The 15,736-nt window shown below is 39.0% G+C and overlaps 2 protein-coding genes across 3 annotated transcripts in view; one reads left to right on the plus strand and one right to left on the minus strand.

Moving 5' to 3' along the window:
* The window catches only part of NOC3L (NOC3 like DNA replication regulator), a 113,742-nt gene that overhangs the window by 85,636 nt on the left and 12,370 nt on the right, over positions 1-15,736 (minus strand). The gene's annotated exons all lie outside the window — the stretch shown is intronic.
* Positions 1-15,736, plus strand: part of TBC1D12 (TBC1 domain family member 12) — a 146,574-nt gene that overhangs the window by 2,724 nt on the left and 128,114 nt on the right. Inside the window, exon 1 of one of the 2 annotated variants that reach the window (XM_050802785.1) lies at positions 5,043-9,021. The exons of the other annotated variant lie outside the window; for it this stretch is intronic. Within the exon in view, the coding sequence (XP_050658742.1) occupies positions 9,008-9,021 (14 nt within the window). The 5' untranslated portion in view covers positions 5,043-9,007. Of the gene's footprint in view, positions 1-5,042; positions 9,022-15,736 lie in introns of those variants that run through there. 2 annotated transcript variants of the gene reach the window in all.

Raw genomic sequence — 15,736 nt, forward strand, 5'->3', positions numbered from 1 at the left:
TTGTAAAACTTTCCTTTATAGAGTTCTCTCTACTGTGTTTTTGCTACCTTTTTGGGGATCTTGACTACAACCAGAAGTGAAAGAAGCGAATTCTGAGCTCAAGTTTTAGCAGGTTATACAATTAACATACATATTGTAGATATAAAGGCATAATTTTCTGATTATAATTGATATTTCTTATTCCTCTTTCTAATTTATTCCATATTTTTTTGCTCATATACATTTACTAATATAAAGTTTCTTAAATCAAAAGTGGAAAATCCTAATTTTGTGTTACTCAGGACAATATATATAGTAATGAGATCTGTATTTGTAACATAGTTGCAAAAATATATTTAAAACTTGTACTGGCAATATTCTAAAAGATCTCAAGTTGAGTTAGGTTTATAAATTTGTAACACTGTGTGGCCTTTGGGTGTTTATTGGTCATATCTATCTTGGTCATGTTTTCAGGTCAGATGTCAAGCAATTTTAGATCTGGGAGGGGCTTTGGAGATCACAGATTCAACTAGTATACTCTTGAGTTCTTGCTCTGTGCCATGCATTGTGAATAGAGATGATTTAGACAACTGTCCCTGACCTGCAGGTGGGGTGCAGGCTAGTGGGGATTAAGTTTGAAGACAGATAAATTGCAATTTATGAACAATTTTTTTTTTTTTTTGAGATGGAGTTTCCCTCTTTTGCCCAGGCTGGAGTGGGCAAGTGGTGCCATCTTGGCTTATTGCAACCTCCGCCCCCTGGGCTCAAGCGATTCTCCTGCCTCAGCCTCCCGAGTAGCTGGGATTATAGGCACCTGCCACCACGCCCGGCTAATTTTTGTATTTTTAGTAGAGACCAGGTTTCACCATGTTGGCCAGGCTGGTCTTGAACTCCTGACCTCAAGGTGATCCACCCGCCTCAGCCTCCCAAAGTGCTGGGATTACAGGCGTGAGCCACCATGCCCAGCCAACAACGTTATTTATAAGAGGCTTTCATATTATTAACAGTAGGCAGGAATTTTATTTTTTCTTTCATTTCCCATGTGTTTTAAGTAGGCAGGAATTTTGATTTAATTTTTAAATTTTCTTTTATTTGTAGCCTAATAGAACTTAATATAGCTAGATGACATTCATATGGCCACATTATTCATATGTGTCAGAGCACTCGATTTGAAGTCAGAAAACAGGTGCCCTAAAGTTAATTTCTCTAAGCCTCATTTTTCGTGATAGAGGTCTGAATGTCAAGACTCTAGGAGTCAGTGCTTCCTTTATATGACATTCTTGGGAAAGAAAGGGCAGAGTCAGAGAGGCACAGTTTTTCTTAACTGAATTCTGAACACCTTAAAGGCAGGAACTGTGACATTCATCTCTGAAACTATAATACCTAGCCACTGGTATGAACACTATTCAGATTGGGTTGAATCAGTAGCTTTCATGGATTCCCCTTTACTGTGCTCTACCTAGGTAGTGTAATTTTGAGCAAAAATCTCCATCCTCAGTGAAAATAATCAGAAATTACCCCTGTCTCACAACACAACCCAAGAGATCCAACCCTACCCCCAAATGCATAGTTGCTATTCTCAACTCTGAAGCTCCAGGTGAGGGCTCTCTTTGGAAGTGGCTTGTTTGGGATGGAATCTTGTTCTTCGGTGCAACTCTTACTCCCATTTTATTTTTTTTAGATGAGGAATCTCATTGTCTAAAGAAGGTAATTTAGTTAGCTAGTGGCAGGCTGGGATTCGAAACCAGGATTCCTGATTTCCCAGTCCATGTTTATGTTCAGTCTACAACCTTTGTTCACTTTATGGCTCTTTTCTCTGCCACCTGTTTATCCTCCATGCTTTTCTTCTTCTTCCCTTCCCACTTCGTTCTTCTCTTTCTCTTAATTAGGCAAAAATCTATACGAGAAACCTTTAAAAAAAAAGTTTTACGTTTACGTAAGAAGGGGGAACATTTTACAGCAATGTATCTATTACTACAAAGTATTATGTTAAATTAAGGCACATTATTTCGGTAGCTATCATATAGGAAATACAGGAATTCAGTTAGAATATGACTGCTTTCATTTGGAGGGCCTTAGTGGTCATCTTCCACCTTCCTTCCCTTCCACATGAGGTGAGTTCTATTTCAGTCCCTACTGGGGGCTTGCTTCAGTTTCACATGGACACCTTTCTGTGTTTATGGTTACTTGGCTGTCAGAGCGCTAGAAGTAGCATTCCCTCAGATCCTTGACCCTTTCCTGTCTATAAAAATTGAAATGCAGCTGGGCGCAGTGACTCACACCTATAATCCCAACACTTTGGGAGGGCGAGGCGGGTGGATCACCTGAGGTCAAGAGTTCGAGACCAGCCTGGCCAACATGGCGAACCCCAGATTCCGTCTCAAAAAAAAAAAAAGTTGAAATGCTAGATGGGTACCACTCAGCAGTGAGGAGGAGTGAACACTTTTGAAGTCTTTTGTTTTTCCAAGCTTGCCTTAATTCCTCAAGGATCCATTTGTTACTCTTCTTAAAAAATCTTTCTAAGCTGGGCATGGTAGCGTGTGCCTGTAGTCCCAGCTATTCTGGAGGCTGAAGCAGGAGGATTGCCTGAGTCCAGGAGTTCAAGGCTGCAGTGAGCCATGATTGAGTCACTGCACTCTAGCCTGGGTGACAGAGTGAGACTGTGTCTCTTAAAAAAAGTTCTAAACCAAAGTTTTTGTGGGTCCTTCAAGTAAATTAATGTCTTGTTTTCTAAGTAGAATGCTTTATTTTTTACATAGACTCTTTTGTAGTTTTTTGTTTGTTTGTTTTTAGGCCATTTAATACTTTTGAAGCTTGTTAGGATTGCATTGGCATAGTTACTGTTATTTTATATAGATACTTATCTGTGTTTCCTGGTAGTGCTGATTTTTTTTTTTTAACCAAGTCTTTACATGAATTTGGTGACCTTAAAGGGCATTGCTAAGGTAAGGAAGGAATAATTGAAGATTTTTTTCCCTTTATCTGAAAAGAACATTGACTTTATAGATTTTGAAACATACAGATCCATGTGACTTTCTCTGTAGTTGTTGACTTCTGAAACTTCCTAAATATTGTGGCAAAAGCTATTTTCACAGAGCTCTTTTTACAACGGTTGGGTTGAGTAGGAAAAACTAAAGGCTCTTTTAGTGATTTCTTTTCACATCTAGATAGTCTCCATTCTCCCTAATATGAAAACCGATGAAGATTTTTTTTTTTTTTTTTTTTTTTTTTTTTTTTTTTTGAGACGAGTCTCGCTTTGTCACCCAGGCTAGAGTGCAGTGGCCGGATCTCAGCTCACTGCAAGCTCCGCCTCCCAGGTTCACGCCATTCTCCTGCCTCAGCCTCCCGCGTAGCTGGGACTACAGGCGCCCGCCGCCTCGCCCGGCTAGTTTTTTGTATGTTTTAGTAGAGACGGGGTTTTACCGTGTTAGCCAGGGTGGTCTCGATTTCCTGACCTCGTGATCCCCCGTCTCGGCCTCCCAAAGTGCTGGGATTACAGGCTTGAGCCACCGCGCCCGGCCGAAGATTTTTTTCTTAATTTAAGGTTCTCGGAAACAGCAAAGTCAGCCATGTCCTTTTTTCCACCTAGAATTTGCACTAGTTGACAAAATCATAATTCATCCATCTGACTGAGCCATCATAAACATCTCTGTCCTATAAGGCTCCCTTACTTGTTCCATAGTGTGTATTCCCCCCCCAGTCAACTAAAATAAAAACGAGTTTCAACGTGAGTTTCTCAAAAAAAAGTTCCTTTCTCAAATAACTAAAGAAAAGGCAGAATATGAAACTTCTGATGTTTTAAAAGATTTTAAAAGCTCCCCAAAGCGGGCAGCTTTTTAATACTCTGATACAATTATTTACAAGGAGAATGAAGGAAAAATCAATTGAATTAAAACCTGTTTTGTTCAGGATCAACTCTGGTACTATAATTAATGTTTAAAATTTTAGGAAAGCAGAAAATAATACATAATTAATTGCTCTGGAATAAACACAAAAGTCTATTAGGATTTTAGAGTGTTGTGAAGCTACCATTATGTTAAATTGGGGAGCTAGCTCAAGAGCCTTTTATATCTTTTCCCTGTGTCTCACTCCTTCACCTATCTCAGATCCAGTATTTTCTTTTAAAAACCCCATAAAAAACAATACTCTAGGGACCTACACTAAAGCACCGGAAATTCAGCATTGGTTCAGGACTTCACCTTAGGAATTTGTGGTTTTCATTCAGTTGGCAGATTAGAAATGTGATAACCTGAATACAAATTAGGTAGAACATATTCAGAAACTCTGATTTTTGTGGAAGTAAGATAATTTAAGCACTCAAACATATTACTTTGAAGCGCTAAATTAAAGTAACTTTTTTTTTGGAGACAGGATCTCACTCTTGTCCAGGCCTGGACTGCGGTGGCATGGCTCACTGCAGCTTCAGACTCCTGGACTCAATTGATCCTTTCAGCTCAGCCTCCCAAGTAGCTCAGACTACAGGCATGCACCACTACGACCTGCTAATTTTGTTTTGTATTTTTTGTAGAGACAGGGTTTTGCCATGTTTCTCAGACTGGTCTCAAACTCCTGGGCTCAAGTGATCTGCCTGCTTTGGCCTCTTAAAGTGCTGGGATTACAGGCATGAGCTACTGCATCCGGCCAAATTAACATTTTTTACTACACAGTTGTAAGCAAAGCAGACTATTATTATAATACTAACTTGGAGTTACTTGTTTAATAGAAATCTCTAAACTATCCAAAATGGCCATAGAGATTTATTTTTAATTTTTAAAATATTTTATTTTCTAATAGTTTTAGATTTGTAGAAAAGTTGCAAAGGTAATACCAAGAGTTTCCACACCCCTCCCCCAGTTCCCCTTTGGTTAACATCACCTTATATTTATGGTACATTTGTCACAACTAAGGAACTAACATTTGTACAATGCTCTTAATTAAACTTCACACTTTATAGGAGATTTTGACTAAAAGGTTTTTATTTGGGGAGTGGTTCTGTTACTTTTTTTTTTTTTTTTTTTTGAGACGGAGTCTCGCTCTGTAGCCCAGGCTGGAGTGCAGTGGCCGGATCTCAGCTCACTGCAAGCTCCGCCTCCCGGGTTCACGCCATTCTCCGGTCTCAGCCTCCCGAGTAGCTGGGACTACAGGCGCTGCCACCTCGCCCGGCTATTTTTTGTATTTCTTAGTAGAGACGGGGTTTCACCGTGTTAGCCAGGATGGTCTCGATCTCCTGACCTCGTGATCCGCCCATCTCGGCCTCCCAAAGTGCTGGGATTACAGGCTTGAGCCACCGCGCCCGGCCGGTTCTGTTACTTTTAAATGGAAGTTTTCACTTTGAAGTTTTTAGATCTTTTAAGTGGAAGGAAGTTCTATGATCACCTTATTCATGCCTTAATACTCCATGGAAAGCCAATGATGCTGTTGACAAATAATCTTTTATTTGCTAGATACTATCTAACAAGGTGGTATTAATTTAATATTGGAAATGAATTATGCATGGTAACTCATTTTGTAACCTTGAACAATGATATTCACTGCACACTATTTAGGGGCAGCATTTATAAGATTTAAAAACCAGTACCTGTTTGCCTCTAGGAAAAAATATGAAAGTGTATCTTAGTTCTACATAATTTCACAGTTTTCTAAAATTATTTTCATATGTATTTTCTTCACAAGTTTTTTTTCCTTTTCTTTTTTTTCATAGAGATGAGGTCTCACCATGTTGCCCAGGCTGGTGTCGAACTCCTGAGCTCAGGTGATCTGCTCACCTCTGCCTCCCAAAGTGCTGGGATCACAGGTGTGAGCCATCGTGCCCAGCCACAGTTTTTTTTGGTGGTTGTTCTTTACATATTGCTGTGACCTAGGAAGGGTAGGGTTTATTTCTATTTTATGGTTATTTGTTCAAAGTCAGATAGCTAATTAAATGTAAGAATTACAACTAGACTATAGATCTATTCCTAGGGCTTGAAGCTAATACATTGATTTCTATGAATTATAAATTTAAGAACAAAAACTTAGCTTTTGGTGTAGTGAAAATACAATGCTTGAGAGATAAGTAACTTGGTTTTTGTCCTAGGTAACAACTTCTGCCATTAAATAATTCTGTTAACTTTGGGCAATTCACTAAATTTCTGGACTTCGGTTTCCTCATCTGTGAAATTGGGATATTCACAGTCCCTTCAGTTCTAATATTGTGGTATTATAATACACAATTCTGTTGCACCCACAGTAGTAGACCACAAATATTTACTGATTGAATATTACAAATGTCAACTGAGTTAAAGAGAAAGCTGAAAAAAACAGGATTTTTTTTCCCTCTGTAAAATGAGAGGCATGCTAGAGATAGAACTATTCCTTTCAACTCTAAATTCCACCTTTAATGTGTCTTTTAGCAAAGGTCCAACTCTGCCTTAGAGTAATCATGATAGAAATATCAGTGATCTTTTAGTTTTTTCATGTGAAGGTGGCACAAAGCAGCAGCTCTTTTTTCTTTTCTGTAGCAAATTCTACATCTATTTTTTTCTTATTATTTCTTTGAGATGGGGAGGAGTAGAGAGAGAGAGAGAGAGAGAGAGAGAGAGAGAGAGAGAATGGGGTATTAAGTACATTTTAGTTAATCAATTAACTGGAATTTAAGCCTTTAACTTCCAGACTATGAGTTATTTCATGAAGGTTGCCATTGTGGCACTTTGGTGAGCTAGTGCAGTTGTTTCTAGCTTTTGGTATATTTCAAAATCACCTGAAACCGCCCAGATATAGTGGCTCATGCCTGTAATCCCAGCACTTTGGGAAGCTGAGACTGGAGATTCGCTTGAGGCCAGGAGTTCCAGCCTTGGCAGTATAGCAAGACCCCATCTCATTTTATTTAAAAAATTAAAAAAATCACCTAAAAATGCATTTACAAAAGTTAGATTCTCTAATTCACAGCCTCCACCTAGTCAGATTCAGGAGACCTACTATTTGGCTGGTGAATTTGCATTTTTAGAAAGTTGCCTGCTTGGGCCCAGTGGCTCATGCCTACATTGGGAGCCCAAGGTGAGGGGACTGCTTGAGCCCAGGAGTTCAAGGCTGCCTAGGCAACATAGCGAGATGCTGTCTCTACAAAAAATAAAAAAACTAGCTGGGCATGGTGGTGTGCACCTGTAGCCACAGTTACTCGGGAGGCTGAAGTGGGAGGATCACTTGAGCTGGGGAGGTTGCGGCTGCAGTGAGCTATGGTTGCACCACTGCATTCCTGCCTGGATGGCAGAATGAGACTGTCTCCAAAGAAAGATAAAATTGCTTGCAGTTGATTCAGATTGTCAACTAGGTTTTAGTGAATTGCTTAATCCTAGGTGGCATCTTCAAATTACAGGATGGTATGGTGTTTAAAAATGCTGGTTCTAGAGTTAGGCTGCTTGGGTTTGAATTAGCTTACTAGTTCTTTAATTCTGGACTTCTCTGGACCTTAAGCAACTCATCCATAAAATGGGGATTATAATAATGCCTAATTCATGGGATTGCCATGAGGGTTAAATAATATTCTACATTCTTTGTTTTTGCTATGTGGCATATAGTGAAGATTCAAATGTTATTATTCAGACTATAGCAAGACTACTATAACCCCTTCCTCAACTTCACCGCTGAAATCCACTGATTTGAAGAAAGAAAGATACTGGATGAATTTTTGTGTACTGTCTGGGAAATGTTACACAATTTGTGCAGTAGAAGATTTTTAAACATAATTTGTACATGGGATTGGATGGATGTTAAAGTAAATTCTGGTGTAGTGATATAACATTTCCCAAAGTCTTGAAGCTTTGACTAAAAAGCAAATCTGAGAAGGAACCGAAAGGAAGGAATGCTGAGAAGGATTAAAATATTTGTATCTTTTATTGTCTTAAGGAACTTTTATAGACAGGCAAAGCCAATTTTTTAGTTTAAGTTCATGAAATGTTTAACTTGGCTTACTCATGCATTTCATACTTAGTATGTTGTGGTAGGAAGGTTTTGGGAAAGAGTGGAAACATTTGGAGATTTTGAGATGATACATCTGTTATCCATCTCTAAATGTATGCAGAAAGGCAAAGTGTGCCCTTTTTGAGGCTGCTCTTTTCTCCCTAGGAACTCTGTTAGCTACACTGTGAGTTATCTTCAGGTAGTTATGGCTGATAGTTGCTTGGACCCTACTACAGTGATTCTTAAATTTAGTGTTTAAAATTACTTGCAAGGGGGAGGGTTGTTAAGAATGCAGATTCCTTGAGACCCAAGTAGATCTTGGGTGGGGTCCACCAGGAATCCAACTTTTTAAAAGGGCCCGCATGTGATTCTGATGCGGGTGATTCCCCGACTGTAACCACGGAAATACTGGGCTGGTTAATAGGCAGGTCTCCTCAGGTAGTGACTGAAAGTACAATACACCGTTATAGCTCACATTGCTTTACTGATTTAAAATTGGGTCATATTCAGGTACTATGTAATCGATGAGTATAAACAGAGGTGTATAATAGAGAACAGATTCAAAATACAAATCTGGAAGTACTTTCCTAGCCTTTACTTTGTTGATTAATTATTTCGGCCAAATTCAATCTTGGCTTCCTTTTTATTAATGGGAAAAATCTTTTATTTTCATTTTATGCTGTTTAGATAGCCATGCTTGCCTGTTTGTGAAAAGCTTTAACTTGTAAGATTTTCCTCAGGTCTACTCAGTTTGTTGGCATACCTTTACCTCTCTCATAGCCTGTGAAAAAAGTGTTAATTTTCCTTCCTTCTGCTGCTAGTTGTAATTATTTTCTGTGCCTTTAAGAAGAAATCCTGCACACTGCACATAGTTTTCTCCCCTCCAGCATTTGCTGCCTCAGCCTTTCTTATGCTTCTTATTTCTGTGGCCGAAATAAGAAAGAGAGGGAAACCCATGTGACTGACTGGGTTTTCAGCGTGCTCTTTCCTGCAATTAAGAGAAGTTTACCTTAGGAAATCAAGCTACAAGTCATGCTCCTTACTTAGAGCTAGTTTGAGAGTGAACTTGATAAGGTGTTTAACTCATCTTTGAATGTGGCTTTTCAGGTATGTTTTTTAATTTGAATTTTATGTTAGATACTTTTTTTGTTAAAAAATATTTTCATCTGCTTGTCTCTAACCCCACATAGATTAAAACATTTTAAATTTGGAACTGAACATAATAATTTTGAAATCAAATTATGTGCTGTTTTCTCATATTTTCCCAAGTACTGTAATGTACAACTACCCATCATACGTTAGGCATTATTTAGAATTTCCAAATCTGGTTTTCATCTAGATTGTTCATAGCCATCTTTTAGTCAAGTAGGGCAAATACATTTTTTGTTGTTGTCCCAGGAAAAAGTCATTCAAATACTATAATAGTTTACTTTTTTTTTTGTTAGAAAAACATAAAATGTTCACATTATCTGCTTTTGAAAAGCAGGACAGGAATATAAAATAAAGCTAAAGATAATACATTGTTTCCACGTTATTCTTGTTAAGGTGGTGAGAAGATGATAAAGAAAATTTGAGGGTTTGGAAGTATGGTGAGAGACACGAGAAACTATTAGAGAATGAGTTTGAAGATATTCGTAGAGAGAGAAATTGCTGGAGAGATAAATATTAGGGAGAAGTTAGCCATGTAGTTAGTACTTAGGCCTGTTGGTTTCAGAGTATAACCACAGATTATTTCCATATTTTTCTAATTTTTCTACTTGGCCTACCTCAGTACCTTTGTGGATGTTTCTAGCCACTTGTTTCTTTAAAGTATCTTGTATGTCCCTCCTTAACTTCCCTATTGTCCGTCCGTACCTCCCAGTGGCTTAATAGGCCATACTGTGAAACTGAACTTTTTTTTTTCTTTTTCTTTTTTCTTTTTGAGACGGAGCCTTCCTCTGTCTCTCAGGCTAGAGTACAGTGGTGTGATCTTGGCTTTCTGCCACCTCTGCCTCCCGGGTTCCAGCGATTCTCCGGTCTCAGCCTCCGGAGTCGCTGGGATTACAGCTGCGCGCCTCAGGCCCGGCTAATTTTTTGTATTTTTAGTACAGATGGGGTTTCACCATGTTGGCCAGGTTGGTCTCGAACTCCTAACCTGAAGTGATCTATCCCCCGCGGCCTCCCAAAGTGCTGGGATTACAGGCAAACTGAACTATTTTTTTAATAATAGGTCGTGTATATAAAGTTTAATTTAGGCTCTAAAAGTTTAGGTTGTTAATATGATAGTTTCGGGTACTAAAATGTACATTTATCAAAAGGTAAAATAAATGCAATATACAGTTGCACACACTGTATTCTTATTTGAGTTCCAGTGCTAAAAGGAAAGGAAAATTTTTCCTACAAGTACCAGGGTAAATCTAGCAAATGGAATTAAAGTCCCTCTTACCCATATGGAAAAAATTCATGGTTCATTACCAGGAAGATATAGTACACAGAAGGTTAAGTTCGAAAGTAAGTTATTGAAGTTTTAAATAAGGAAAACATCCCAACTGAATAAGTTTTTGTATTTTTGAAGAGTGATAACATTTAAGTTGCTTTTTTGTACTTACATAAGCCTTAACTCCCCCAACCCCTCACTGACTTTTTGACGTTATTGGTACTGCCCAGAGTTACAGAGATCGGTAACCCTTGAATGTTATTTAGGAAACAAATAACTCGTGATTCAGAATTGTGTTTTGGTTACCAAAATTTTTGATCTAAATTGTATTAGTCTTTGATCTAAAGACTAATAAAACTAGCCAGGCGCCGTGGCTTACGCCTGTAATCCCAGCACTTTGGGAGGCTTAGGCGGAAGGATCACGAGGTCAGGAGATCAAGAGCCTTCTGGCTAACACGGTGAAACTCCGTCTCTAGTAAAAATACAAAAAAATTAGGCGAGCGTAATGGCGAGTGCCTGTAGTCCCAGCTACTGGAAAGGCTGAGACGGGAGAATAGTGTGAACCCAGGAGGCCGAGCTTGCAGGAGCCGAGATCGTGCCACTGCACTTCAGCCTGGGCGACAGAGTAAGACTCTGTCTCAGAAAAAAAAAAAAAAAAAAAAAAACAATAAAACTTTTGATAGGTAATTATTATATAAGGTAACTAGCACACTAATTGAACAAATAACTGGAGGATAATGCCCATCTTTGTGATATACTCTCAGAAGCACAGTAATACTGTCAAGAATGCTAGGATAAGGGTTAACTTTCAAAACTGGGTGGGTGTACAAATAACACAGCTGAGAACTCTACTGCACGAAGGGAAAATTTTAGGAAATAACCACTATAAAATTTTCTTGAGTAAAATAATAACTAGCCACTTATTTTAATGAGTAGATAAGATTGTATTGCTCTTCTACAACACCACTGAAATGTAATCTTTTGATTTAGTTGTCCATTTAATAGAAACATAACACTCTGTAGGGAAAAAAATACAATTACCTTGGTCAGGATCCAGGTTTCACCTGTGCAACTGGAAGAAAGGTTCTATCATGCATATCGTCAGTTCAGGATGTACTTCTAGGTTAGACATGAGCAAAATGTCAAAGCAAAGCACCAGCAGCTACCATACAGCTAAGTGTATGCCTTTTTATTCTCAGAAGGTTTAGACATCTGATACATGTTATTTAGTCATGCTTGAATTCTTTTACTAATTTGGAGCTCAGTTTTCTCAACAGAGCCTATTAAGGGTATTAGTTGTGTTGTTAGAAGGTTCTATGTTGAAGTACAGTGTGGTTCATCGTAATGTTCATAGTCCCAGTTTCCCCCTTAGCGCCACAAAAAACAATTCAATTCATTTACATGATTACCCTTCAGACATTTAAGATTGCTGCAGAACCCTTTTTAGTTCTTACGAATTAGTCTGGAATTTTCTTACTATTTATTCATTCAGCAAATTATTGTGAGTCCTCTATGTATACTAGGCACTAGGCACATAGGAAATTAGGTAAATAGAACATTTTATTTAAAAAGTTTCACATAAGGGAGTCCTATAATATCAATGCTTACAATATTACCTGATTAGTGTTATAAAAGAGGATATGAGATGCATCAGTACCACTGAGGAAGGAGTGATTAACTTTGAGATAGGAAGTTAGGAACTTTACAGTAGATGAAACATGAAAGCTTATTATTTTACTAATGAAGAGGGCTTGGGTTAGAATGACTCTGATGACAGGACAGGTAAAAATAACATATAGAATTATATATAAAATAGCTCAGCACTTTTTGGGACTGCAGATTCTCATCAGTATGATTGCCCCTAGGGTGTATGAGGTATGTGTCAAAAACTGAGGCAAAAAGGTTGGGTCTAAATTATGGAGGAGCTAAATTTGTCTGACAGAACTAAGTAATTTGAACTGATTCAGTGAGAGGTGGCAGTACAGGGAACATTTGTGAGTTTTTTAAACAATGGCGACATACTTAGAACTACATTTCGGAACGGTGACTTGCATAGCAGTGTGGCAGATGATTTACGACTTGAGAAACTGGAGCATGGAGATAGTTATGGTAGTTTATGGGTGCTTGTCAGTCTCCTTTTCAAAATGTGATATCCAGATAGTTGATGTAAATAACATTTTTGTTTTTTTTTTTACCAGTAATATTGGATTAGAGAAAAAAAGTAAATAACTTTAAATAAATCTTTCAGTCTCTGCAAGAAGGGGTCATTAATAAGTTGAGTGAGACATACCAGTAGTCTTTTTGTGAAGCTTTAAGGAAAATAAACTTTGAACTGGATTTTTGTTTTTGAAGGAATTGAGATGATATGAAAATAGTCATGTGAAAAATTATGCTTACCATATTTTGTAAGGAATTTAATGAGGATGGGAAAAGAGTCAGAATAGCTATTTGGCTACATGTTTTGCTGTTGTGGATCAGAAAGGAAACAACTTCAGGAAAAACCCTGGAGGTGTAAAATTGTTGCAAAATCAAGGTTTTACATCTAGTGTAAAAGTTCTGTACCTTGCTTTATAAAAGTGGACTGGGACAGTGTACTCATCAGCCATTTTTGAGCATTGAATGAGATAAAGACAAAATATTGAGACTTCCATAATTACCTCTATGTATGTGTCTAATTTTTTTTTTTTTTTTTTGAGACGGAGTCTTGCCCTGTTGCCCAGGCTGGAATGCAGTGGGGCGATTGGCTCACTGCAAGCTCTGCCTCCCGGGTTCACACCATTCTCCTACCTTAGCCTCCTGAGTAGCTGGGAGTACAGGCCACCCGCCACCACGCCCAGCTAGTTATTTTTTTTGAATGTTTAGTAGAGATGGGGTTTCACTGTGTTAGCCAGGATGGTCTCGATCTCCTGACCTTGTGATCCGCCCGCCTCGGCCTCCCAAAGTGCTGGGATTACAGGCGTGAGCCACCGTGCCTGGCCCATGTGTGTCTCTTCTACTAAATTGCAAAGTCTCCAGAGACAGGGACCATGTTCTTGTTCATTTTTTTTTTTTTTAACCTCTGCGTAGAGATACAGATTAAATTGAAGGATAATTAAACCAGAAACTTGGGGTCTGCCACCCTTAAATTTGGTTATCTCCAAGTAAATCTAGCTCTAATAATTTTAACAAAGCCCAACAATCTTTAGTTACCCGTGTGCTGGCAAAACACAGTCCATGTTTAAAGGAGTAACTACCAGGCCTGGCACGGTGGCTCACGCCTGTGATCCCAGCACTTTGGGAGGCCGAGGCGGGCGGATCATGAGGTCAGGAGATTGAGACCATCCTGGCTAACACAGGGAAACCCCGTCTCTACTAAAAATACAAAAAATTAGCCGGTCATGGTGGCCGGTGCCTGTAGTCCTAGCTACTGGGGAGGCTGAGGCAGGAGAACCCGGAAGGTGGAGCTTGCAGTGAGCCGAGATCCGGCCACTGCACTCCAGTCTGGGTGACAGAGCGAGACTCCGAGACTCTGTCTCAAAAAAAAAAAAAGGGATTAACTACCTAAACGTATAGATTTTGGTAAAATACTTGTGGCAGCTGCATAACTTTTAAGAAAATCTAGACTACAGCATCTGTAACTGAAATGTAATATAAAGGAAGTGCTGAATTTTGTTTTATAAATATTGCCTTAATGCTGTTGCTAGTTTTGAAGAAAATATCTTCTTTAGGTTTTCTTATCAGCCTAACAGATTATTCTCAATTTCTGTAGAACTAGATATGTCTGTTTTTTGCACTCAATCTTTTTATATTTTGGTCTTTTATTATTATTATTATTATTATTATTATTATTATTATTATTATTTTTGAGACAGAGTTGTACTCTCATCCAGACTGGAGTGCACTGGTGCAGTCTTGGCTTACTGCAACCTCTGCCTCCTGGGTTCAAGTGATTCTCCTGCCTCAGTCTCCCAAGTAGCTGGGATTACAGGCACGTGCCACTGTGCCAGGCTAATTTTTTGTATTTTTAGTAGAGATGAGGTTTCGCCCTGTTGGTCAGGCTGGTCTCGAACGCCTGACCTCAAGTGATCCACCTGCCTCAGCCTCCCAAAGTGCTGGGATTAGAGGCTGAGCCACCGTGCCCAGCCCTCCCCCGCCTTTTTTTTTCTTTTCTTTTTTTTTTTCGAGACAGAGTCTTGCTCTGTCACCCAGGCGGGAGTGCAGTGGCGCGATCTCGGCTGGAGCAATCTCGGCTCACTGCAACATCTGCCTCCTAAGTTCAAGTGATTCTCCTGCCTCAGCCTCCCGAGTAGCCTGGACTAGAGGCGCAAGCCCCCACGGCCGGCTAATTTTTGTATTTTTAGTAGATATGGGGTTTCACCATGTTGGCCAGAATGGTCTCTATCTCCTGACCTCCTGATCTGCCCACCTCGGCCTCCCGAAGTTCTGGGATTACAGAGTGAGCCACCACAGCTGGCCTCCCAGCCATTTTTTTGATAGCAAACACATACATCTTTTATTAAGTATTTATACATTTACTATTAAATGTGTTAAATGTACAGGTTATTTAATGTATATTACAGTATATTAAGTATATAGGTTATTTCGTATAATTTCATACTAAATAACATTTGTTTATCATCAGTGAAGTTTTTAACATTAACCTGCATTTTAGATTCAAACTTAAAAGGCCGGACGTGATGGCTTATGCCTGTAATCTTATCACTTTGTGAGGCCAAGGTGGGTGGATCTTGAGGTAAGGCGTTTGAGACCAGCCTGGCCAACCTGGTGAAACCCTATCTCTACTAAAAATAGAAAAAATTAGCTGGACGTGGTGGTGCCTGTAATCCCAGCTTCTTGGGAGGCTGAGGCAGGAGAATTCCTTGAATCCGGAAGGCAGAAGTTGCGGTGAGCCGATATTGCGCCCACTACACTCTAGCTTGGGCGACAGAACAAGACTCGGTCTTGGGGAAAGAAAAAACAAACTTAAAAGCAGCTCATACAGAATAAACAGCATTTGATAGGAACAGTCATTTTATATTTTGTTTAAAAAGCCTTAACCAGTGTAATTTAGTTTTCTATTTAATATATTCAATACCAAACAGAGCCACAAAGAAAAAAGTGAATCTCCTCTAAGTTTTTATTATACCGCAATGTGTGGTTTACATATGGCTTTTGGTTTGGGATACTTACTCCTACCGAAAGAAGTAAGCAGTTAGTCTGTTGATGAATGCTGGCAACCATATTTTAAAAACTGAAACTGGAAGTTCAGTTTTATAAATCTGCTAAATTTTTTTATCGCAGTAGAATATATTGCTGTGGACTGAATGTTTGTGTCCCTCCAAAATTTATGTGTTGAAGCCCTAATCCCCAGTAATGATATTTGGAGGTGGGATCTTTGAGGTAATTAGGTTTAGATGAGTTCAGGAG

This window comes from Macaca thibetana, chromosome 9, assembly GCF_024542745.1.
Source record: "Macaca thibetana thibetana isolate TM-01 chromosome 9, ASM2454274v1, whole genome shotgun sequence".
NCBI classification, from domain to species: Eukaryota; Metazoa; Chordata; class Mammalia; order Primates; family Cercopithecidae; genus Macaca; species Macaca thibetana.